Source organism: Ambystoma mexicanum, chromosome 5q (assembly GCF_040938575.1).
Source record: "Ambystoma mexicanum isolate Mex_15411 chromosome 5q, UKY_AmexF1_1, whole genome shotgun sequence".
In the NCBI taxonomy this organism is placed as follows: domain Eukaryota; kingdom Metazoa; phylum Chordata; class Amphibia; order Caudata; family Ambystomatidae; genus Ambystoma; species Ambystoma mexicanum.
Genome location: NC_090933.1, coordinates 347,559,762 through 347,585,139, shown reverse-complemented (window position 1 = coordinate 347,585,139; position 25,378 = coordinate 347,559,762). Strand labels below are relative to the sequence as shown.

The following is a 25,378-nucleotide window of genomic DNA, read 5'->3' as shown; positions in this document are numbered from 1 at the left end:
GCTAATGTGTTTTGGTAAAGTTTTTTTGATGTGTGGCTGCAGATGATAGTGAAAAGTCAACAAGTGTGGACACTGGGTGCAGTGTTTGCATACTATCAGTATGGAAGAGGGCATGGTTGAAGTGCAACTTATATGTCCTTGGATAGTGTGTTGTGTGCAGATTGGTTGGAGTAGGGGCAATGTTGTAAACATTTTGTGGTTAGTTTGGCAGTGACACAGTACTTTGTGAATGGAAGTCGGTAAAACCATAGTATTTGAATGAAAGTGCATAGGGGTGCCGGAGACAGTGTTATGTTTGCAGATTATGGTAACTGTTGCATTTTGCGCTGTACAGCTCCATAGCGGTGCAGAGGTTTGGTATGAGTGCTGGTGCCAGTGGGGCATATTGTGGTAGTTGGTGACATGCTCACAAGCATGGTTGTGTCATGGTGCAGTGAATGTGTCCAAGGAGCACACCTACTGCAGCAATGCAGGTTTGACAGTGCATCAGGCACAGGGTGGTGATCTTTGGAGAATGGTTGTGGAGCACATGCGTTTCATGGTTGTGTTGATAGTTGCAGTGCAAAGGGAAGAAGTATTGTCTGCTTTACTGGCGCGTGCCCTTCGCTGTAGCTGGGAAAGCGCACATGCCACATCCTGCCCTTTTGATCATGGTGCCTTTGCAAATGGAACTGGGGAATATCCAATGAGGTGTCCAGGGTGTGGTTCACAGGAAGGGGCGGTGACCTATTTACCAAAACTTTGATGTAGTGAGGTTGGCAGAGATGGACAGACGCCGAGTGCTGATAGTGGGCGATGGCTTTATGCAAGATCTGCACAGGTATGCTGCGGAAAGAGATTTTGATACTAACTTTCAGTTGGAAGGAGTGGAGGCTTTTTGGGGCACAGTCTGAGTGGGGTTTCGGTGCCAGGTGCCATGGTTCTCCTTTGTACATGTGTCGGTACTGGGGATGTTGTGGGTGTGCATTATGGAGGACTACATTTGGGGTACATTTCGTGCTTACATTTGTTCCGTCACCTCAAGAAGTTGACAGCAGTGATGCAGATGTTTCCCACTGCCAAGGTTTTCTCATCCATACCACCGAGAGGTGCTTGGGACCATGCCAGTGTAATTTGTCCACAGCCAGAGGTTGGGAGGCGTTTTATAAACGGAAGCACGTGTGACCTTATGTGCAGTGCTGGAATGTCCTGCACCGACTATGACCGTATTAGCGAGGAAGATTCGCAGTGGTTCCAAGGAAATGGCATTGTTTTAAACCTTCATTGGCAATGCTGTTTCGTTTGCCACTCCGTACAAAGCATTGTAGAGAATCCTGTAGCAATGTAAGAGAAGCTTTTACGTTCAGTGCATACAAATGTCAGGAGGACAAGCAAACAAGTTGATGGAAAAACATTTTTAAAAAAATGGATGCAAGCATGTACAAAAACAGGATAAAAAATGTAAAAATATATTTTCTGAGACATTACTACAGACCCAAAACCCTACCCTGCTTTACACCCCTCTCCCTAGCAGGAAAACTTGCGGGTTACACTGTACTTTCACGCTTCCACGTGCCATATGCAGCCATTTTGTGGGTGGGAGCCATGGAAAGGACACTGGAGCAAAAGAGGTGGTGGGTCTGGTGTGTACGCAAACATTGTGCTAGGTCTCTTTGCACAAAAGTGTAGAAGGCTATGGTGGAAGTGAGCAAGGTAAGGAGCAGGCATCTTGGGTGTATGCATGAACTGTATGTATTTGTTTGCAGTTAGTAACATGCAAGCTGTGCTGCGTGTGCACAATATTTTTTGAAAAGTGTGCGGTACTGCGGGGGAAAAAACAAACAACTTTGCAATGTACACGGTAAGTGGCAGGCATCTTACTGTTCTGCATGCATTGTGTGTATCATATGTTGTGCAATTGTATGCTACGGCAGAGAAAGGCTTTGAGGTGTTTCTGGAACCGGCGATGGTTCCCCTCAAGTGTCGGGGAGGCAGGTAGGCTGTTGCAGAGCGACGCCCCAGGCGAAAACGCACATCTACCACCAACGGGTTTTTGCAGAAGCGCCTGACCCTGTGGGAGTTGGAGACAGATGAGGTAAGAGCTTGCGCGCGCATATATATATGGAGTTAGAGTTGAAGGTATTGAGGTCCCAGGGGCCAGAAGGCCTTCTGCATAATGCAGAGTCTTCCCACTTTATTCTTCGCAGTCACTGGGAGCTATTGGCGACATTTCAGTGCAGGAGAGATGCCATCCCAAGTCGCGCACTCCTTCTGGATGCGTTCCAGAGGGCGGAAAGTAGAAGGTGGGCAGATTTAAAAATAACCTGTTGCAATAGTGCAGCCTACACAAGAACTGTGCAGACAATTCTCTTTTGGAAAGTTGCTTTTGCTTGGTACGGTACATTCAATGCTGCTATTGCCATTTTTTTTTACGATTTATGTAGGAGGTGGGTTAGTGGGGAAAACATTTCGTAGACTTGTCGGAAGCAAAGCCGGGAGTTCCTGTGTCGATATTGCACTGTATGATATGGGTAAATGAGAAAGTTGTGAGCACATACAACGCTGAAGTGCCACTTCATGGTAGGGGATGGAGAAAAAACAGTATGCTTTTAAAGAACGTATTAGCCGCTCAGTGGCAGATACCGTGCGCAGAGGCACTTGTAACACAGTCCTACACATAGTGCCGAAAACATTTCTGTACCTCCATTTTGTGGTGATGGGTGCGCAAGTGGATGAATGTGGATGCACAAATCTTGCAATCTTTTACTGAACTTTGTACTGGACTTGCTGTCAAGTGACCGTACACTAGCAGGCTGAATTTGTAACCGTACCTATGAAGTGTTGTGCAGAACTGACAGTGTTGTATGGTAATGTCTTGGATGTCATTGGTGGAATCGTGTGCCAATTTACCTGTACCCAATGAGGGTTTGCTGGACAAAAGGTAGTGGAAAGGGAAGGACTGCTCCTGCTTTACTGGGGTGCGGCCCTCGCACGTGCCACCATCTGCACTTCTTACGTTGCTGTCCAGTGGTCATGGGACTTTCGGCATTATCCAATCAGGTACTGTGGGTGTGGTTTACAGGAAGGGGCGGTCAAACTGCTGTACATTATACTCTGCGAAGTGAGACTGGCTGACATGGCGAAATGGGTTGTTGCCTGTAGCTGATGCCTTTCTACTAGATCTGCACAAGTATGCCCTGGAAAGAAACTTTGATGGCAATTTTGGATTGGAAGGAGTGGTCGCATTGTGGAACGGTGTCTAAGAGAACATTTTAGCCGACATGGATGCTCTTTGCAAAGACCTGGCCACTTTTGCTAGAGCCCATGTTATCGTTACCCACTACGGCGGCATGCAAATGGGTTACATGTCTTGTTTAGGTTTGTTCCGTCAACTGACGAGGTTGCTAAATCTAGTGAAGCGGCTTTTTCCCACTGCCAAGGTGCTTGTCTCATTCATAACATCATGAAGATTATGGGCCACTGCACATGGATGGTCCGAGCCAGACGCAGGAAGATCAACAGAAGCATGTATACTTGTCACGACCCCCATCCAGAAGACCCCCTGGCAAGCCCATGGGCCAGGAAGGGTCTCCACTAAAACCAGGCATCCTTGGCCTAGGCCTTCTTGGGGCCAGTCCTGGCCCCTTTGGCGCCAGGCTCATACTTGATAAAGGACTTGTATTGGGAACTATTTATTTCAGTGTCGATCAACATGGCATCCACATAGCTTGGCTACTTGGAAGCAAGCTATGCGGTATAGTATTTTTGGGTGTGGTACCATAGGAACCGTTTTACCTGGACTACTTTCTTGTAGCTATTTAAACCACACCCGACTGGGATAACACGCTTCGCGTTACTTTGCAATTCTGCAACATGACGCTCACTGTGTTCAGCTGCACCTGGGAACCTCAGAAGAACAGCATCTGTAAAGGAGTAAAAGGACATCGTTAGCAGCAGCAGCTTACCTGTAATTTCATCGTTAGCTGTCCACGGCTCTTGAGATCAGCATCCTGGAACTAGCGCTCCTCCCGAACCGACGGAACTGCACAAAATAGGAAGAAACAAGGCGTTAGACATTTTCACAATTTAATGAGCGGTGCTGAAAGCTTACCTCGCAAGTTGCTCCTCGACCAGCATCGCCTCTGGAATTCCAGGCACCGGGTGATCACTGCGACCTGTGGGAAGACAAGACAACAGGTTAGCAAGAGCCAAGACATAGCGCTGCGCTTAGCGCCTACTCACCGCATCATGGCGCTCTAAAAACGCCATTACTTAACGGCCAAACCCAATTCAGTCTATGCCACACATCGGACTTCCGTGCACCTAAGGAAGAGAAAAATGCATTAGTTAAACTGAAAAGGCATGCAAGGACAATAATATAGCACAGCAATAAGACCTTACTGAAAGACTCAAAGTGGGCCGGCATCAGTGAAGTAACTCTATCGCAAACGCCCATCAAGCACAACGCGCCCCTGCCAATAAGGCAGGACGGAGAACACACCTGCATTAAAAACAAGGTGAGGAGAGTTCCAGTGGGGCCACGGGTATACAGAGTGGTGGGGGACTGTTTACCCCAGTTGCCCAGTCTTGAACATTGCCCATCTGTATTCCAGGCAGAACCTTCCCGCTGGTCACACCTGGGAACCGCCGAGGATACCCGAGTCCCAACTGCTGGGTGGCGTCCCCGTGGAACCAGGTGAGTGTAACAATACTTTTTTTGTCCGCCCCCTTCAACAAAACCCCCCCCCCCCACCCTGGTTGCAAGTTATTCCCCCACGCTTGCACGCAGCACGAAAGCTACATCCAGGGATTTTCAGGATGGCGGTGATGGAAATGGGATTGTGGAGCCACAGGGATTGTACACACCCCACCCATAAACGTTATTGCACAAAGAGGACTGTTGTACAGGACTGATGTTACATGGAGAGCTCTTCAATGTCATTGGTGGAAGCGTGTGGAACTTTTTAACAGTACACAATGATGGCGTGCTGCAAAGAAGAAACTGGAAAGGGAAGACAAAATGTTTCTGCTTCATTGGGACATGGCCCTCGCCGTCCTTGGGGAAGCGCACTTGTGCATTCTCCCCTTTGCCGCTAGCTACCCATGAGATTGGGACAATGGGGACTATTGCAGCTGTAGGTGTGGGTCACAGCAAGGTCAGTTCATAATTTTCTCGTGTGTGTACTCATCCGGACTTGGTTGCTATTAGTTGCAGACGCACTGTAGCACAGTAGATTTGGATGCAGATTTGGTGCACCATTACTTACACGGCAAACCTATGTGGCCTGCTACTCTGTTCTGAAAAGCTGCAAACAGATTTCAAAGCATCTCTGGGGTGTGCCCTATTGTAGGATTGCTGTGGACAACTTTCACCCGGAAAGCAGGCCTACATTATTCCAAAACATATACATGTGCAATGGCACATTGTGGTGTGTTTGTGTGTACTTTCCGAAAACCACTCCATAAATTGCTGAACCCTGGACTTTCCAGCTGTTTGAGGGTTTGGCTCCTGTCCCCGAAATAAGGGATCACGCGCAGCGTGGGTGCGGTCGCATGGTGATGTCGCCATTGTTGTCCTTTGGGACAGCTGTTCGCTGGACGCGTTTTGGGCAGAATACTTTGTACGCAGGTGCATGGGTGTCCTATGCACGCCGTTGCCTTTTCTCTACTGACTGTGCGCCAACCATTTAGGGAGATGCTGGCTATTTCTAGGGTACAGCAGGTGGGATGTTTATCTGCATAGCTACATGTAGGACGTGGGTGGACGCCCCGCCTAATTAAAGTTCCTTTGCATATTCTGCACAGTGGCAATGTCCCCAGGACACAGGAACAGATACACATGCGTGCACTTTCACTACGCACAAACGTCCGGTCCCACACGCATTGATAGGTGGTGGTCAACATGCGGACATACAGAGCCTGCTAGCGGCATACGGATACCTCCATTGTCGTTGTGGATAGGCTGGACAGCTGCAGCGTCTGTAGGACACCTACCTCTTTCTTATTGCGGTCGCTGCAACGAGGAGTGTGTGCTGGTGAGTCGGAATCCCATTTCAGGTAAAAAAAAGAATACCACACAAACACTCGGCACCATTCTCACTATTACCGTTCCTTGTAAACATGCATGAACCCCATTTGGAAAGGAAGGTGTAATAGACGTACTTATTGTGGGGAAATGGGGATTTGCAGAACTTGGTTGTGAGGGGATGGTGAGATTGCTGTATTACCGTAACGTCTCCCATTAAACGGTTTTTGAGGGAATGGCGGACTCCGACATGGGGGAAGTACACGTGCAGGTGTGCCAGTGCTGTCATTTTGTCAAAATTATATCCTTGTACGCAACCTTTAAAGCGGCGCAATTGTTCACCAATTTCTCCACTTAGACTTCCAAGCTGTTTATTTCCTTATGCAGAGTTTCTTTCCTTTCCTATGCCCGTATGTTGTTGTGGAAGGGTTGCCGCTATATGTTCTTACCAAAAAGAGAATGTGTTTGTTGTACATGCAGCAATATATATTACATAATTTACGGTTCACGGCACTGTGCATACCAATGGGGTTACTACAGAAAGTCATTGCGTCATGAGGGAAATGTTGTTCTTGACACTCGAAGCTGCTTGCCATTGCTGCGTTACACCAAGACACGTTATGCTTCTGTACTATTGCATACCTGTGCAGTTATTTTACAAAGTTTAGGGTCCTTACTACATTGTAGTGATGTTCAGGTCTTAGCACTTTCCAGTCGTTATTTTGGCCGTTCGTTCTTTGTTCCTCTTTACAGTAGCAGTGCGGTAAGATTGGTGAAGGCAGATGTCACTTCTATTGTTGATGAATTCAGTTATGATGTACGCCATATGCCCTTGTCCTGTTTGCTTCATAAGTGCACAATTTGCAAACCTACTTTATTTTCCCTGGCAATTCTTGCACATGGTGCTGTTTGTCTGTTCTTTGCGTTTGGTGTTCGGTACCACTATGTAAGAGAACACCTGTCTTCCTCAACAGGTTGGATGGCACACTATCTCTGCAAACAGACGCATAGTCTGAGACTGCTGTCCACATGTATATGGTGCCAGCAGTTGCACTATGTTGCACAGTTCTTCACAAACTAAGGGTATCCTGCTAAAAACCAATGAAATTCACTGACAGAAAACATTGTTATAAGGACGTTATGATTAAGTTGCACTAGTAAAAACCTATGCAATTCAGTGGACAAACATTGTTACAGGGATGTAATTTTTATAGGTAAAACCGAAAACCCCCAGAAATTCACCAGTTAATGGTAAGCTAAGCAACCAGAACTCGCAAGACCCCTGTTCACTGCAAGGACTAACACCAATGACATCACAAATGTCATTCTTGACATGACTGATGACATGTACATAGTTTTCATCAACCTCCTCCACAAGGGATTGTCATTGTAATTTTGGCAGAAAACTATCAGACATCATTGGAAGAACCATCATGAGATACATAGTTCTTTAAGGAATGCATTGCTATAAACACTATTGCATTCCAGAGTTCTTTCCCGTACATGCGCCCAGTCATGTAGAAACATAGTAATTGTCTACAGCATACATTTTACAGTGTTGCAGTTACAAAAGCTATTGAATTACAGGCGCAGATCTCTGAAAGGCAAGGTTAGACGAGCCCCAAGAAGCGAAGGTCTTATCAGGTTGGGTTGAGCAGACATTGGATACAAATAGTGTGAAAGAACAAAACTCTTGTTCAGAAGAAATGGACAAAAACACGGAAGACGTCAGAGGTCTATTAGAAAATAGTATTTTAAATACACTAGGGCTCGATTTTGTGGTCTTAAGTCACGTGGAAGGATGAAGTCGGACGAATACGGCTCCTATTCATGAGGGCGGAGCGTGCCTCCACTCCCCTGAATTCTCCGGAGCAAAAGAACATTCCCAAGAACAAGTTCAAAGCCTTAATTGACAGCAGACCACTGAGGTGATGATGAATATGTTAATTGATGGGAAGCTATGGTTAAGACTAGCTCACCAGCACCTGGAAGGCCAGCCTTTGTGATGCTAAACGTAGGTAGAAAAGTACGGACGGAGGTTAGAGTGCCAAACAATGCTAGGGGGTCTGCGTAATTAAGGGTCCTGTAGTTTGTGTAACCAATGGGATGTTGTGTTTTTAGTGACGTTCATCGTGACCTGTTTAAGAGGAGGGCTTAGTTGCCCCACCTGATGTTAAAAAAACCTATCACTTTTCTTCACTCTCTGACGAGTATGGATAGTATACTTGGATGCTCCCTCCAGTCCCATCACTTTCTTCAATAGGTTTGTGTAGGATGACGTTAGTAATATGTAGGTTAACGCCATCAATTATGTTTTTTTTAATATACAATTATGCTTTTTTTTTTTTTAAGATGCATTGAGTGCTCTTACGCTGAGACGTCCATTGATGTCCGTTGTACTCCCTGTTTTAGATAATTGATATTAAAAGTTACCTTTTTTTGGCCAACTACCGGAGTCGTTTTGATTGACGTTTGAGTAACTTCTGCATCCCAATCCATCTCAACGCTATTGCTCCCTCATCTGAAAGGGCTGGAGGTCACCAGTTCAGAGGGGTCAATAATGATATTCATGTGCTAAAGATGACCTTTCTCAATGGAACAAATGCAGAGCTCGATGGCCGTTCAGTACTGTTTTTCCCTTTGAATTCTGGGACTTGTAGTTTTAGTTTTCCTGAATTTCAAATGGGATCGAAAAGTCTCAGAAATCAAAGCATAATTAGGGCTGGATGGCTTTCTGACGCATAGCCATGGGAGATTTCAGAACTCTGCAAATGTAGTATTCTTCAGTGTCTAAATTTGCCTTGTGGTTGCAGGGGGGAAAGCGTGACACACATGTTGGCTCCTACAGTTACTATATAGTAAGTATTGGATTAGATCCTCCTGCTTGGTAACTATGGACCTTTGAGCCAACTGTAATGAATAGTTTAATACTGCTATTGCATTCGTGTGAAGGATCAATTTTCATTTTAAGTGACATTGCTGTCTAGTTGTAGCATTTGTATGAGCTGTATCTTCATTTTCAGCTGATGTGTTGCTTCAGAGCTGTGACCTGAAATTTGAGCAGAAAGCTATGCTTACCTTTTTGTCTGAATTATGTGCAGGGTAACACAATTGCTTTACAATGGCGGAGCATTTTCGCAATATTGAAGATGAGACTTTGCCAAGCTTCTGTATGGATTCCTTAATGAGTGATAGCAGCCGCATCTTGGATAATGTCTCCCTTTCCTCCAACCTTGGCTTGCCTGTTGCTGCTTCCACTGTTGCAAGAAGTAGAGCTGGCTTTGATAGGTAAGCCGTCCTGACTAAAATATTGTGTTTTGTTGAATCTTGAGATTGTGATGCTAGTTGGAGGAAGTGAGGGAGAAATCGTGCCGATTGCTGTAGCATTTAATGGACATTACCAAGATGTTGGCATGCTCATTTATTGTTTGGAACCTAAAATTATGTTTACTTGTGTGCATACTAAATGTGGTCCCTTGTCCATGAAATATCAGTGCTAATGATTTCTGATAAGTGGTTTGCCTTTTCAGGTCAATTTCATACTTGTTTTTTTTCTGTAAATGTTTAAATATGCAGCATCCCGGCCGAGTCGCTCGCACACCTGGGGCATCTCTGCATCTCTTCTCCTGGGCGCGCTTGGAGCTGTATCTGCTTAAATCTAGTGTTCCTGGACGCTAGATGGACGCTTGTGTATCAGTACCCTGGCCCAATTCGCAGAGCCTCACTTGTGTGCCCCTCTTCTGCTACATCATAAAGGGCTTCTAGAATGGTGTCCCCTGCCTCCCACTTTCTCAGCCCCGGCCATCTGTCCTTTGCAGTATTGTACAACAAAAATTGCCCTTTGGGAATGTCCTACTGTCCTGTCTGTTTTGAGAATTCCACTCATGCTCCTTCCTTATGTCTCCCAGGGTAATTATCCCATTTGGTTCTCAGTGAAGCCGATGACTGCAAGCTTCTCCTGGACTCCTCCTGTAATTAAAGCAAGGGGTATGTTGGAGTACAGATCTCGTTACCCCACCGTCCTCCAGTCTGCGCCAAATTCTCCTACCCAGGATTACCAGCTCCAGCGCCTCCCGTAACCTAGCATCCCCTACCCAGAGTGCCTCTCTCAGATAGTATGGGCCATCCGCTCCCTGCAGCAACCTAGTGTCCAGTGACCCTTCATCTGCTAGCCAGGTCATGACAAACTGCAGCTGACCCGCCAGGTTGTACACCTCAAAGTTCGTCACTCTGGTTCATCCATCCCTATTATCTCTAGAAAGTGTGTCCAACACTATCTTGCACCTCCCGCGATAAATCCCCTAGCCAGCAAGTTCATTTTCTGAAGAACTGCCCCAGAATGTCATGGGGTATATTAACGAAATGGTAGAGCAGGTACGGCAGTACCACCATCTTTAATACTGCAGCTCGTCCCATCATAGATGACGGCAGCCTCCGCCAGAAGTCCATTGATTTATCAACCCCATGGAATGCCCTTGGTGTGTTCAGCTCATGGTCCTTCTCAGGGTCAAGATAAATATCCACCCCCAAATACCGAAAGGTCTCCACCACCCACTGTAACTCCAAATTCAGTAAATGACCTTTGGTCCAGCCCTACCAATCCCACCAATGGGAACAGCCTCAACTTCTCCCTACTGATGGTTATGCCTGATAACCTAGCAAACCCGTCCAGGACCTCCAGCATGTACGGTAGGTTCATTTCTGGGTTCTGCACATATAGGAGCATTTCGTCTGCGTATAGCGAGATCACAGGTATTGTAACGCTCACCTGATTCCCACGGAGGCGCTGATCCCGGCTGGGCTGCTATCGTTTCTTCAATTGAGAAGCGTAGAGCTCGGACGACTCTCAGGACTGGGCTTCCTCTTATCGAATGTCTGACTTGCAGGGTAAGTTTTCTGCAGGTGGAAGAAAAAGGGTTAATCACCGTTGGATGGGATTCCTTCTCCCACCAATCGCCAGTTTCTCCCACAGCCTAGCTTTCTACTTGTCTCGGCGAGCTCTCACCTTAGGCATATAAATGCTGAGCTCTCCATCCTGCGTCTGGTGCAGGGGTGCGTGGATTCCAGTTACGTCACTGGATGAGTTCAGTGTTGAGGCTCAAGTCTTTTGCTTCCTTAGTTGTGGCACTGGTGCTGGGATGCCGAAGAGCGATGCCGCCATTACTGCACGAGCGGGTGCCTGTAAGTATACTGTAGTCTTTAGGCTTTAAAAGATGGGCACCTCAATAATGTCCCTTTTCCTTTGTTTCAGGCCTCGGGATGCTGTGGGCGTAGTTTTCCGTTGCCGCTGCACGTGCCGATGCACGTAAGTATAATGTTCGTTGGCCGCTTTTAATGGCACCTCTAATAATGTCCTTTTTCTAGTTTTCAGGTGCCGGGATGCTGCAGGCTTTATATCCGTTGCCACTGCAAGTGCCGATGCACGTAAGTATAATGATTGTTGGCCGCTTTTAATGGCACCTCTAATAATGTCCTTTTTCTAGTTGTCAGGTGCCGGGATGCTGCGGTTGATGCGGCCGCTTCTGCGCATGCAAAAACTGGTAAGTTAAGATGAATGCGACTGCCTTCACCCGAACCCCTTTTTAATTGTCCTTTGCCTTTCAGGTGCAGAGAAGCTGCCGAAGAGAAGGCCGCGGTTAGCTCCGTTGCAATCACGGATGGATCAGGTAAGCGGGCGCGGCTGCGAGCGAGTTGCACTTTTCTAACCTTATGTTTATTCTTTGCAGGTTTTGCCGGTGACTGGATTCCGGGATCTGGTAAGTATTATTCTGTGTCTTTCTTCATCCACAGGTTGCTGCGCGGAAGCTGAAGATGACTCTGGACCTGGAATGCAGGAGCCGACTCGGTGAGCGTCCTGCTGCTGCTGCAGAATAACGCGAAGCACGTGTTTTCCATCGGGCGTGGTTTAAATAGCAGAGAAGTGCTTCCAGTGTGTGTTCTTCCACCGGTTCCACCCAGGTAAGAAAAGAGTTCCTGAATGGAGGGAATAGTTCCTCCCAGCCCTGATGGCTGGGGACTTCAACCAGACTGGATTGTTCTGGGTAAATATGCAGCATGGTCTGCCTCAGGTAAGTCCACCCAAGCATTATTACACTGTATCAATATGAGCCCGGTGCCTATGGCGCCGATACTGAAACCCTTCATGAGCCTGGCGCCAAAGGCGCCAGGACACGGTCCAAAGGGCCCCTGTAGGGGTCTGCTGGGTCCGGAGTAGTGGAAGACGGGTCTGCTTCCGAGGGCGCTCGGCCAGTCCTGGCCCCTCGGGAGTAGCGCCCATGACAGGTATGTTGCCAGCTATTGATATGCCAGCTTCCTTAAAGTTTGCTGTGAGGCGAGCCGCTACGGGTTCCAGCACTAAGATGAAAAGAATAGGAGAAAGCGGTCACCCAAGTTTGGTACCCCTGCCCAATTCCCATGACCCTGAGATGTGCTTCCTGTTTTCACCCATCGGCCTCCTGTATAGCAGCTGCACCCATCGTAAAAAACCTGGACTGGCCCCAAAGCACTGCAAAACCGCATGCAGTCACTCCCATCGCACGGAGTCGAACACTTTGATTGCATTTAGTGAAGCCACCACATACTTTACCTCTGCCCCTTTAGTCTTGTCAATTATGTAGTGTAATCTGCATAGGTTCCAAGACATGCTGCGCCCCAGGACATATACAGTCTGGTCCGCATTTACCCGTCTCCCTATCACTCCATGGAGTCAGCTTATCCCCACTCATGTAGTCTCTCCAGATATCGGGCATAATCATGTTTGCCGAACTGTTCCCAGTGCGCTATACATGTCTGTCGGAGCTTAGCAAGCTCATCCTCGTGGTCCCCCCCCCCCTCCACCCGGTACCGCAATCTGCTCTTCCTTTTCAGTGATACTGCGCAGCCGCTCTCTCCGTATACCCCCCATTTTACCAATTGCCACCCCCTCATCACCACCTTGAAGGTTTCCCACTAGGTCCCTTTGTTGGTTGCGCTCCCCGCATTCTGGGCAAAGAACTCCTGTATTCTCTCTCTCATATGGGTTGAACTGCTCATCTAATAGCACCTCTGCTCTCAGCCTCCACGTCGGGATTGGAGGCTTGCTCGCGGTCCTTTGGCGTGTCACGACTAGTGGTACATGGTCTGATGGAACCCTTGCTTTATATTTGGCCGCAGTATCCAATGATTTGCTAGCCGTAAGCACATAGTCTATGCTTGTGTGCACTCCATGTGGGCTAGAATATAGGAGTAGCCCCTTCCTTCCCAGTGCATTTACCGCCATATGTCTCAAGCCCAACTCCATCATGTCTCTCAGCACTTTCGCTAGTGGTAATAGATGGATCTGATAGGCACAAGAAACTCAGAGGACTAGTGAGCAATTGAAGTCTCCCCTCCCCCATATCCACATGGCACTTTTATACAGAGGCTGGGGCCAAGTGCCTTGAAAAAGGCAGTAGCGTTGTGAGCTCCTGTTGCTCTAGAAACCCATATACAATTGCCATCCTGTCCTCATTGTCGCATTCCTGCAGCCTGAAGGGTACTGAGGGAGCCACCCATATAAGAGCGCCCCTGGCATATGCAGAATACGCCGAGCCATACATTTGCCCACCCCACTTTTTGCTGATCGTTTGTTGTTTGGCTGCTGTTGGATGCCTCTCCTGCAAGAGAAGAGGGCAATGTGCGCTCCTTTTCCTTTCAAATGTGTGTACCCTATTCCTCTTCACAAAACAGTTCAGTCCCTGGACATTTCAGGTGATAACCTTAACAACGCTCATTCCTGCCTCCAGCTCACACCCTCAGCGTCCCACTCGTCCTTGCCTCTCCCTCTGACCCAGATCCTCCTTGCCTGCTGCACGCCATATTTAATGATGCGATTACCGCAAGCAGTGCAGTGGTTTTGAATGTATTGTAATTCGTTGGTTCAAAGATGAACTCCCCGTCCCTCCAACCAATAGCCCACGGCACTCTGCTCGTTCAGGCTCGGCCGCTTCTCGTGCTCCACCGGTTATCTCCCCCTCATCCCGGTCTCGCGTGCAGGTGTCTCCAACTGGCACCCTAAAAGAACTGAGGTGAAAGCATGTGAACATGCTGATCGCTGTCTCTGTGCCTCTACCTCCCTTCTCAGCTTTTTCACTACGCCTCCCACCATTTGCAAGACACTTTAGTCCCTGTTATGCATATCTTCATGGCTGGCTTCTTCATCAACTCCATTGTCCCTCAAGTCTCGTCTCCTCGCTGCGTCGTCTCGGCAGAGGTACTACCCCAAGAGTGTGCATCCAGTCATGTGTACCCTCTGGTGTTGAAAAAGTATAAGGTGCCATTGTGTATGACCTTGAGCTTTTCCGGATAAATCGGCATATACTTAAAGCAGGCCCTCCACAGTCACTCCTTAGTGGGGTCTAACACTGCTCTCTGCTTCTGTACTTTCAATGTGTAGTCCGGGTATACAGCGTTCTTGGCAGACCCTCTTTCAATGACCCCTCCTCGTCTGGAAAACTCAAGGATCGACTTTCTCTCTAATTCAGAATTTTTGATATCACCCGTCTCTGTGGTGCCCCCGGCGGAGGCCTCCTGGTGCGGGATCTATGGGCCCTTTCCACAGTAAATCCTTATCAGATTGCCCGGCCCTATCTCTTGCAGTAGCACATCGTGGGGTTTCAACCCTTCTCTCCTTCCGGCAGGGCCAGAATCCTTAAATTGTACAGGCGCGCCCGTCCTTCAGCATCCTCTGCCCTGCTTCCCAGTGCTGCCACTTGCAGTTTAAGTCCCTTAACTTCAGTCATGGTCTCTGCTACATGCTGTTTGTTCTCTGCTGCTTGGGTTTGCACCGTCTGCACCGTTTCAGCTAGCGTTCGTATGTCTTGTCTCAGCAACTGCACGTCCATAATTACCTTGTCTATTTTCTTCTCCAATGTGGTTTGGAGTGCTGCTATGGCTTTGACGATTTCTTCTGCATTGGGCTCTTCCTGCTTGTCACCGCTCTCTTCCAACGGTCTTCCTCCACTCTCTACCTTGCTTGCAAAGGCATCCATTCTGGTCTGCCTAGTCTTCCCTTTATATGGTCTAGCCGACATGTCGGCAGAATGCCCCTCCCACCCCCTCGTCCTCTTGTTCATGTTTGGTTGTGTTGCTCTGGGGCGGCCTGGCCTGCCCGGCTTCCCACTGCCAGTCCGCACTGCGATATTTGTCGTCCACTTTCAGTACTGGCCTCGTTCAGTACACGCTCCCTCTTTCGTGACACCCCCTCCTCAGTCTTTGGTTGTGCTGGTGCCTTCCCTTTTGAGTGGGACTTCACAAGGGGTTCAGGTGCACACTGATGCAGCGCTCTGCTGGGAGACCCTGTGGCGGCCCTTTTGGAGTTTCCCTGACTAATGTCGCTAGCCGCTCCTTTGGTTCTGGGCACCCCCTGGAGCGCTGTCTTCCCTTAGTCTGCTCTTGGCTTTCAGCTACAGCATTGCCCCGGCTCTCATGCCTTCAGTCCACCTTGGGCATCCAACGGGGCAGGCACTCTACATCCATTTATCACCGCAGTCTGCTCTATTGTCTCTCTTGTCGCCTTTTGTGTACTATCCTCCAGGTGCAGTCTGGTGCCCCTTTTGTATCCCCCTGATATCATATCGCAACACTTTATTTTTGGGCACTAATATTGTTGTCTGTGGACTAGCTCCTTCCGCGCCTCACTCCTGGCACTTGCTGCCTGCTGTAGTGCAGGTTGCGCGTGGCTACCAGTCCTGCTTCCTCCCCTTCTTGCTTGTTATGGGCCAGGTCCTCCTGCTCCCTGAGTCACTTCTTGTGTTCAGCCTGTGCCTCAGGTCTCCAACATTCACCAATGATCTGAGAGGAGTGGGCGTAGTCCTGGCGCCTCCAATCCTCCTCGCCACCGGTGCCTGCTTCCCATGGTGCCAGGAGTCCATTTCCTGCAGGGTCTCTCCAGTGTGCTGCTGTCCATCTAGTCGCCGCTGCTACCCGGGCCCATCTCTGTGGCGACTATGCTGCTCTTTGCGAGTGTCTGCTTGCCCCCTGCGTGCCCTCCGTGCTCAACTGGTTAGGGCCGTTGACTGCTGTGCCCCCCTCGATTCCTGTGTCCGGCTTCCTCGGCCTCTGTCCAGCTCCTCTAACTTTGCATTGCCTGCCCTGGGGCTTACCTTCTTTTTTGCCTCTATGCGCTCGCTGCTCCACTCTCACCAGCAGTCACGGTCCCTGGCACCCTCATGGGCTTCCACGCCACCTCAGTTTCCTTCTTGGTCACTGCGGCCGGCACTATTGCCAATCCTCCCGCGACTCGGCGTTTGTTCTCGAGCGGGGTTATGGCTGCTCCGGCTCGTCACCTAGGAGGCCGGTGCCATTTTCTGCTGCGGACACCGCCGTCTCTCCGCCTAATTTTTTTCCAGCGCTCCACGCCCCTCGCAGCTTTTGTTGTCTCACGGCACTTGATCTTGGTAGCAGCAGGTCGCTCTGCGGATTTACCTGCTTTTTCCTGTTTGTTCAGCAAGGGCTTATCTTTATTTACAGATCTGGCGGGAGCTCACAAAGCACACGTCTTCACAGCATGGCTGCTGGCCATGCTCCGCCAGTTCAATTGCATACTTAACAATTGATTCATATATTCAATTTTGCAACCTGTTTGTAGTATACAAACTGTGGGCAGGGTGCCAGATAAACATTTGTAGTAGGCGTATTTCAAGTCCCATTTTTTTTTTTGTTGAATTGAGAGTAATCAATCCATGCCCAATCAGTGTTTTTTTTATTTATTTTATTAATGCCCTGTTTTTGAGTATTGGCATGTTTTCAGGGAGTACAAATGGCTCCTATGCCGCTAATCTGTAGGATTGTCAGTGATTAATCCTTGTAACAGACGGTTAGAAGAGCAAACTAGTTTTCAGCATTTCAACGTCATCTGTGTTCATGAACCTTAACTCTACATAACACCCCCCTAAACTGAGTCTATTTAGCCTATCTAGTCACAACTTATCATGACGCATCAACCTCCTTAGTGCTGACTTTGCAGCCTCTTCCCCTCCTTCATTTGCAAACTGTTACAGTTGGCGCTAACCATCTCTGTATATCCATTCCTACATCTGGATTTTGTTCTTTAAGTGCCTTCTCTCATACCCCCGTCTCGGCTGCACACCATTTTTCCAGCTCCTTCCACCATCTTGTTATACTCTGTTCTTTTATGTCTTTCCAACCCATGGCTATGCTGCACTTAGTCATTATATACATCAAATCTTTGAGTTTGTTCAACGGTTTATCTTTCACATTTCTCTTATATTGACCAAGCATGCAAGCCTCCGGTGCCTTAATGTCCAGTTCTATACCTCCCTGGGCTGCTTTACTTGCAACCCTCTTGCAGAATCCCTGTACAATCGGTCCCCCCCCAAACATAAGTATAAGCCCAGTGTCCTCTGCCCTGTATCTGGGACATTCTTGTCTAGTGGCCCCTTTTAAAGGTTTAGATAACAGCTGGTGTGAGGTATGCTCTCCGTGTGATAAACAGTTGTATTAACTGTAGTCTGGCATTCCTGGAGACCTTCTTATGGTACAATGTTATTTCTTTCCATTCTCTGTCCTCAAACGTCTTTCCCCAGTTCCATTTCCCATATCTCTTTGCATTTCAACTCTGATTGCAAGGTTTGACCTATCAAAATCTCATAGATTCTAGAAATGGCGTGTCCTCCCTCCGCCACAGTCAGCAACGTCTCAATGTCTTCATTTTCAATGACCCCTTCCATGTTTGGCCATCTATATCTCAGTACTTTCATTACTGTGTTATACAGCAGGAACTGTCCTGCTTGTGTGCCTGTAGCTTCTTGCAATTCCACAAATGTCTTCCATCCCCCCTCATTCCGCAGGTCTCCTACTGTTGCCACTCTGCTAGACTCCCACCTTGTTCCTATCACCGCCCCACTACCTGGTGTCCCTTCTAGGAAAGCCGCTATCGGTATCTGTGGTGAGTGGGTCTGCTATTCTCATAACCCTACATGCCCTATGCTAGACTTGGATACCCAATTTCACTAAGTAGGGGTTCCCTGTTTGCTCCCTGGTAGGAATCCACAGGAGGTCCCTCAAAGTAGCTTTGTTTTATGACTGGCTGTAACAGAAGTGTTTCCGCCGAGGGATCATCTGCCATCCATTGCCTCATGTATTACAACTGGCACGCCAGAAAGTACAGCTCAAAGTTTATCTTCAACCCACCCTGTTCGTACGGCCTTTGCATTGTACTTGGGGCTACCCTGTTCCTCCCCTCCTACACATCCTATCTAAGTCTCGGAAGTACTGCCTTGGTATATCGTACAGGACATTCCTTAATCGGTGCAGGAGTCTTGGCTGTGCAACTATTTTTAACAACGCTGCTCTGCCCATCACTAAGGCAATTTACTCTAAAACCCCATAGACGCCACCAACCCGGCTTTGGCTCGCAGTGTTCGTTTCATGCTCTTCCTTGGGGTCATAATGAATATTAATGCCCAGATATCTAAAGGAGTTCTTACTCCAGGACAGGGGATGGTCTGGTAGGTCCTCCTCTGCTCTCTTTGCAGTAGCGGCCAGTGGGAACAGGTAAGACTTACTTTTATTTATTTTGATTCCTGTTAATTTACTAGAATTATCCAGTACCTCCAAAATGTATGGCGGATTCGTCTCCGGATTACTTCCATATATCAACATGTCATCCGCATACATGGACACCACATGTCTCACCCTGCCTATGTCTATGCCTGTGTTACCATATTCCTGCCTCAAATATGCCACCATAGGTTCAGCCGCCATGATGTGTAACATCGGGGACAATGTGCACTTGTGCCTCTGTACAAATGCCACGCCTCAGAGTACGTACTCCCCGTCTTGACCCTGGCCACTGGCCTAGTATATATTAACCGTACCCATTTCATGAACCGCGGGCCAATCTACATCATCATGGTGGCATATAGCCATTCCCAATGTACTGAGTCAAATTCCTTTGTCGCTTGTAAGGAGGCCACTGCACATTCTGAGGTGCGATCTTCTGTACTATAAATCAGGTGGTGCAGTCTTATAAGGTACATATCCTGTCTGGTCTGGGTGAATCAGCATGTGTATTACCTTTCAGACTCTATTAGCCAAGATAGCTGTGAGGATCTTGCTATCTTGATTTAGCAACGACATTGGTCTGTAGGATCCACAATCTGTACTTGCATTGTCTGGGTTGAGTAGCCACACTATCAAGGCTTCCCTCATACTCCCAGGTAGGATATTATCTGCATACGCCTCGTTATACACTTTAGCCATCAATGGCGCCAGCGTATCGGCATAAGCTTTATAAAATTTGCTCGGGAGCCCGTCCGTTCCCGGCGCTTTCCCCGTTGGCAGTGTCCTAATGGTAGCCACAACCTCCTCCGAAGTTGTGTGCCTCCAGAGGTTCAGCCTGTAGAACATTTAGCTTGGGCAGAGTTATCTGATCAAGAACTTCCTGCATATCATACTCCTCACCTCCATGGGTGTCTGCATATAATGCCCTTTAGTATTCAGAGAACACCTTGTTTATGCCTGCTTGCATGTTCACCTCCTCCATATCTGTGTTCCAAATGGAGCATATTGGAGGCTTAGTGTCATCCCGTCTGCACAGCCAGGCCAACATCCTCCCAGGTTTATCCACTTGCGCATGGTTTATTTCCAGGTATTTCACACAATTAAACTTCCCTTACCTGTCCCGTTGCACCAGGCCATTCATCTAAGTGCTCCTTGCTTAGCAGGGCCGCCCCTTCTTCTCCTTCAATTTCTCTTCTATCTTCTCCAGTTCACTGACAATGACTTTTTGCTCGCCTCCCGACTGTATCATACCCCCTCTGATGACCACTTTATACGCCTTCCAAACTGTACCCACTTTCTGCACACTCCACTCATTTACTGTAATATTCGATTGAGCGTTTCCTGAAATGCTCAGCAAATGCAGTGTCCTGCAGCGATTCACTCCAACTTCCATGTGGGGATGGGTGGCCTTGGGGCGGACACACTCCATTTCGCTACGAGCGGTGAGTGACCGGACAGTATTGTAGCTAAATACTCTTGTTCAGAGAATTAAGATTCCTGCTCCGCCCCAGTAAATGTGCAGTCTATTCTAGTATATACTTTGTGCGGCGCTGAGTAATGAGTATTCCCTGTCCTTCCCATGTTCAACCCTATGTTACGCTCACCTGGTCTCTGCAGGGACATTTGGGCACGGTTGCAGCCCTACCTGGAACTGGCTCCCCTTGGTCAGGCTTCTTCCCCTGCTCTTGTGTTGTGGTCTGCGCTGCGAGAATGAGGGGCAGTGAGAATGCTGTGATATGACTGTGGTCCCCCTCAAACCCTTCTTCCCAGAATGTGATGAGCATGCGCCGACCCATATAGTCTCACTTGTTTAATTATGATAGCGAGTACTCCGTCCTGCTTCTCACTGCACGGGCGCTTTAGATAGACCGAGTTTCTTCACTGGTCCATGTGCGTGGCAGCCCAGACCGGCTGTGACTGAACCAATCCAAAGGTAAGTATCCTTTCAATGATTGTCTGTTTCTTTTGTATCGTCTTTCCTTTTCCCCAATAGGTGATATGAGGCCCAGCGGTAGTTGCGGTGCAAGAAGCGAGCCCCAATGGAAGAAAAGGGAGTTCACGATGTCCCAATAGGTGGCAAGTTTGGTTTTAAGGTCAAGCGCGAGGATTGGTCTAAGCGTGACCTTAGCGTAATGTCTATCGCTTTTCGAACCCTTTTTTTTGTCTTTTTTTTTCTCTTGTAGGGATTGCCTGGCAATGTCTGACTGGAATGGGTTTATAGTCAAAAAGTCGAAAACTTAATTTCGAATAGCAAAAATGTCGAAAAAAAAATGTCGAATGTAAAAAAGTCAAACACATACATATAATAGGAAAAGTCATAATTTCGAAAAAAAAATGTCGGAAAAAAAATCGAAACCCCAAAAAACTTTTTTTTTTATTTTTTTTACACAAATACTAACATTTTTTAGTTTTAGGTCCCAGGACTGTTATCCGAAGATCTGCTGGCGGGTGAAGGATGACTGGAACTGCGATGATGCTGGCCGAAAGTGGACTCCCGAGTAAGTGTTGTGGCTGGCAGCTGGAATCGGGTAAGGATGTGCTCCGACTGTGGTTTCTGCTGGAATCGGGTAAGGAAGCTCTCCGACTGCGGTTGCTGCTGGAAATCGGTAAGGAAGTGCTCCAACTGCAGTTGTTGCTGGAATCGGGTCAGGATGCGCTTCAGGCGGCGGTGAGCGTTACGCTGCTGTAAGCAGACTAACGCGAAGCGCTTGCATGTGGGCGGGGCAGGCTTAAATAGCCTGGTCCCGGCCACGCCCATTTGTTCTGACTCATGGCCCCACCCTACCACTCCTAGAGGATGCTGCACGTGCGGCCCCATTCACTCCTATGGCCACATCCGACCTGGAGTCACGTGGAGGCCCTGCAGGGGAAAAAACAGCACGTGCACAAGAATAAGTGTGCAGAGCACACTTTCTCATGAGCCTGTCTCCAAAGGTCCCAGGACTGGGTCCAACTAGACCCTTTATGTAGTGGAGCTTGTGGTTCTTTCCCAGTTACCATGACACCCTGCGTAAGTCCTGCAGTCGGAAGTGTTCTAGTAACGAGTTCAGTACTTTGGCCGGAGGAGATGGCCATCTGTGTTTCATCTGACCTATCTTTGGTGGTGTCTACCATGCAGTTAAAGTATCTTCCCCAGATCAAAATTCCACTCCTATAGGGTTCTATTCTCGCATACAGTGTCTTAAAAAAAAAAAAAACAACAAAAATGTATAATAAATGAAAACAATGTAGCATTGTGGTTTGGGGCATGGGTATTTACAACCCATCGCCCTATTTTCCAATAGCCTGTGTAATATAGCCATCCTTCGTTCGTTATCAGTTTTCACTGTCAGCACTTTGAATGGTAAATTGGAGGCTAACCTGATGAGGACCCCATTGCGTATGTGGAACCCACCATCACTCCTCCCCACACCTTCTCTAGATTCTTTTGTGCATGTAAGTGCCTTTCCTGTAACAAAGCTATCCACACTTTATTCCTCCGGATGTACATGCTCAATCTTCTGTGTTTCACTTAATTATTAAGCCCCCTGACATTCCAGGTACTAATTCTAATAGTGTCAGAAATTCTAGACCCACGTCTAGGGTTTCAGTGAGGCCATCATTCTGTGGCCAGTCTCAGTAGGAGTTTGATGCAGTCTGTTATAATTTTTGTTAGGCTCCCCACTGTTAACTCCCCCCCCCCCCCCTCTAACTCCACACAAACCAAACTTCAAACGGAACTCGTCCTGCTATGTCAAGCAGGCTAGGACTACCCCGGTTCCGCTCCATTCAACCTGGTGGCTAGACTAGTCTCCTGGTGCCCTATAGGCAGACCCTGTACAGTAGCCCCTAATCTACTTCTCGGGGGAGGTTTGGTAGGTTCTGCTAACGCGTTCCTTCTACTGGGTTTCCGTAACTGGCAATTCTGCTCCTGCTACTTTGTCACATTTCTTATAGTTCCTTTATTACTTGTGCATTTTGTTACTAATTAGCTCAAATTCCACCATTGCTAGTCATATACTCATGTTCTCGAAACTTGCTATTACATCCAACCACACCGGGAATCTCTCCCTCTCTTGGGTACGCTGACTCTTCTCAGCTGATTCCAGGATCTGGGTTCTGTCCATTCATTCTTGCGCCTCCCCCGGTGTCTCAAAGAACAGGGCTTTGCCATTGTACATCACTTTTAGTTTGGCTGGGTACATCAGCATGTATATTAGGTCTGCCTTCCGGAGTCTGGCCTTTGTTGCTATATACTGGACACTCCTCTTCTGCACTTGGCAGGTGTAATCGGGGTATATTGAGATGTTTGCAGATGTCCTTTGTATCGTCCCTCCCGACCTGGAGAAGGCCAGGATCTTTTCTCGTTCTTTATAGTTCAGCACCTTGGTTATCACAAGTCTCGGTGGCGCGCCTGGCAAGGGAACGATGAGCCCTCGATCGTGAAACCCTGTGTGAGGTCCAACCCTATTTCTTGGAGCAGCATGTTTTCAATGTAACTGGTAGGGTCAGACCCTTCCGTTCCCTCTGGCAGCCCAACAAGTCTGTTATTTCTGCATGCCCACCCTTCCGCCTCCTCCGCTCTATCCTCTAGTAGCTTGACTTTCTGTTGTAGGATGTCAGTGTCCTTAGATGTCTGCACCCTGTTTGCCCTGTTTTCTTTGACCTGCTCTTCCAGCTTCCCAGTCTTCTGCTATGGCATGGAAATCTTATCGGACCAGTCCCACATCTAAGCCGAAAGCGTCTATCTTCGCCTCCAATGTAGTGTGTAGCGCTGCAGTGACTTAAAATATCTGTGTTTCCCTCTTCAGTCATGTTGCTAGGGGGAAATGCTGGCTCCTTCCCTTTGCCCTCGCCACTTTCTTCCTGACGGCTGGGCGGCCCTTTTGTGAAGGTGTCCAAAGTGGCTTGCTTGTTTTTTTTGTTGCTGCCCTTTGTCATCATTGCTTCCTGCTTGTCTCACTGTACTCCCTATACTCTCTGGCCCCCAAGAGACTGTTCCGGCTGCAGTTAGCAGTGTCTAATAGCGATATCTCAGGCCCCTCATGTCTCTCGTGTTATGCTATGCCCGGCCTCCTGCTGCCATAGACTGTGACTGGTCTTGTGGGTCGAGTCCCCTATACTATCGCTTTTCCACCAGGTCTACCACACAGTGTGACTTGATTGCCCGTATAGGGTGTGATTTCTGCCCCCCTCTTGACACCCCAAATAGGGCTGTGTGAAGTGGGCACGGAATCGAGTCGTGTTCTATGGTAAGGGTTGCCCCTAGGAGTTCGGTCTAGCGCTAGGACTGTTTCCTTGAGTGTTCGCACCCCCTGACATACTTGACAAAATACAGCCAGGAAATTGTTTGTGTAGTTTGTTTGGACTCAGACATTATGACGCATTACTCGGAAATATGAAGCTGACACTTGAAGGTAGCAAGTTAGTATATTTAATACCACTTCTATTTCTTACCAGCTTTAATTCTCATTATACCTGCTATGGAATCAGCAATTATAACATAGCAGATTGCTATACATATGAAGAGCATTATTGTATAAGCTAAAAGCATGATTTACATTTAATAAAAGAACAAGTACAATTAATCATTTTAAGATACCAGCTTAAGCAACCTGGGGTTTATGTTGGTCTACACTAAGCTATGGTATGATAGGGGAGTGGCGTAACATACCAACGCCTACAGTCTCTCAAAATGCAAACAGTTACACTGCCACATTCAAACTCACGCTTTCAGGGCTCGCTGGGCATCATGCGAATTGTCCACGACTTCCTGTCAATCGGGCCTGATCATGCCTCTGTTCGTACCTTCTGCTCGGGGACCTGCAATGGCTGTATCTTCCCAGCCCCCCACGATTTCTTCTGCTGTGCTGTCCATGTACCCAGTCAGCCTTTGCCTATTATCTTAAGGCAAGCTTTTGGTCTGCCTATCACGTGTAGGTTATTTCCGCTGTGTGGAAATTTAATGTCTAGAGCCTAAACCTGTTCCTGTGCTTTGAACACATGATGTACCTATGTGCAAAATCAAGAGACAGCTGCTGTCTTTGACCCTTGGTAGTTTCCCTTAGGGGATGGTGGTCTGCTGGGGGAAAGAGCAACGTGTCATCTGCTTCTAGACCTCATCTGCTTCTAGACCACTTTAAACCCCGTTCTAGTAAAGGTGTTTCTGAAGAGGTGAAGAGTGACCCTTGTTTTTGGACACTTTAGTTGTATTTTTTAATTTTTAATTTATTTTACATTTATAAAGCGCTCGCACAGCCCGCAGGCATCAAGGCGCTGTTACAGGAGTTTTGTTTTTCTTAGTTGCGTGATTGTTTTTTTTTGTCTTAGTTACGTATATTTATAACATGCTTAAACACTCAGAGATTTCTAAGCGCGGACCCGGGGATCGAACCTGTTGTTGCTTCGTGCCGCCTTGCTTCCAAGACGCGCACGCTGCCGCTGAGCTATCCTCCCGGGACTGTACATGTGTATTCTGGTATTCTGCTTCCTGTCCTTGACTTCTTATCTGATCTGACTGGTGCGAAAAAGCATGTCTTGAATTTAGCCGTTTAAGACGGTGAGCTGCTATTCTGTGGTTAGGGGAAGTTACCATGTCCTGTTCATCGCCTTCTGCTAAAGTCAATTAACAGGCTCTGCGTGTGGTTTTACTAAACTCTCGTGCGTTATTCATTAATGGCAATATATTGTCTACACCAAGTGAATACATTTGTCTTTTGACACTAGTCGTTGTCTTATCTGGAACAGTGTACATTTATTCAACGCACAGTAGTGGTCTCTCGCTGTTCCCATTACTGACATCGCCTGATCTGTGACTCGCTGTCTTAGCTCGTTCGTTTATCATCCATAATC

The 25,378-nt window shown here is 47.8% G+C and overlaps 1 protein-coding gene across 5 annotated transcripts in view; it reads left to right on the top strand.

Moving 5' to 3' along the window:
• Positions 1–25,378, top strand: part of CEP192 (centrosomal protein 192) — a 2,773,731-nt gene that overhangs the window by 74,339 nt on the left and 2,674,014 nt on the right. For all 5 annotated transcript variants that reach the window (XM_069620824.1, XM_069620822.1, XM_069620821.1 and 2 more), the window contains exon 2: positions 9,106–9,292. In XM_069620824.1, the coding sequence (XP_069476925.1) occupies positions 9,126–9,292 (167 nt within the window). In that variant the 5' untranslated portion in view covers positions 9,106–9,125. The remainder of the gene's footprint in view (positions 1–9,105; positions 9,293–25,378) is intronic.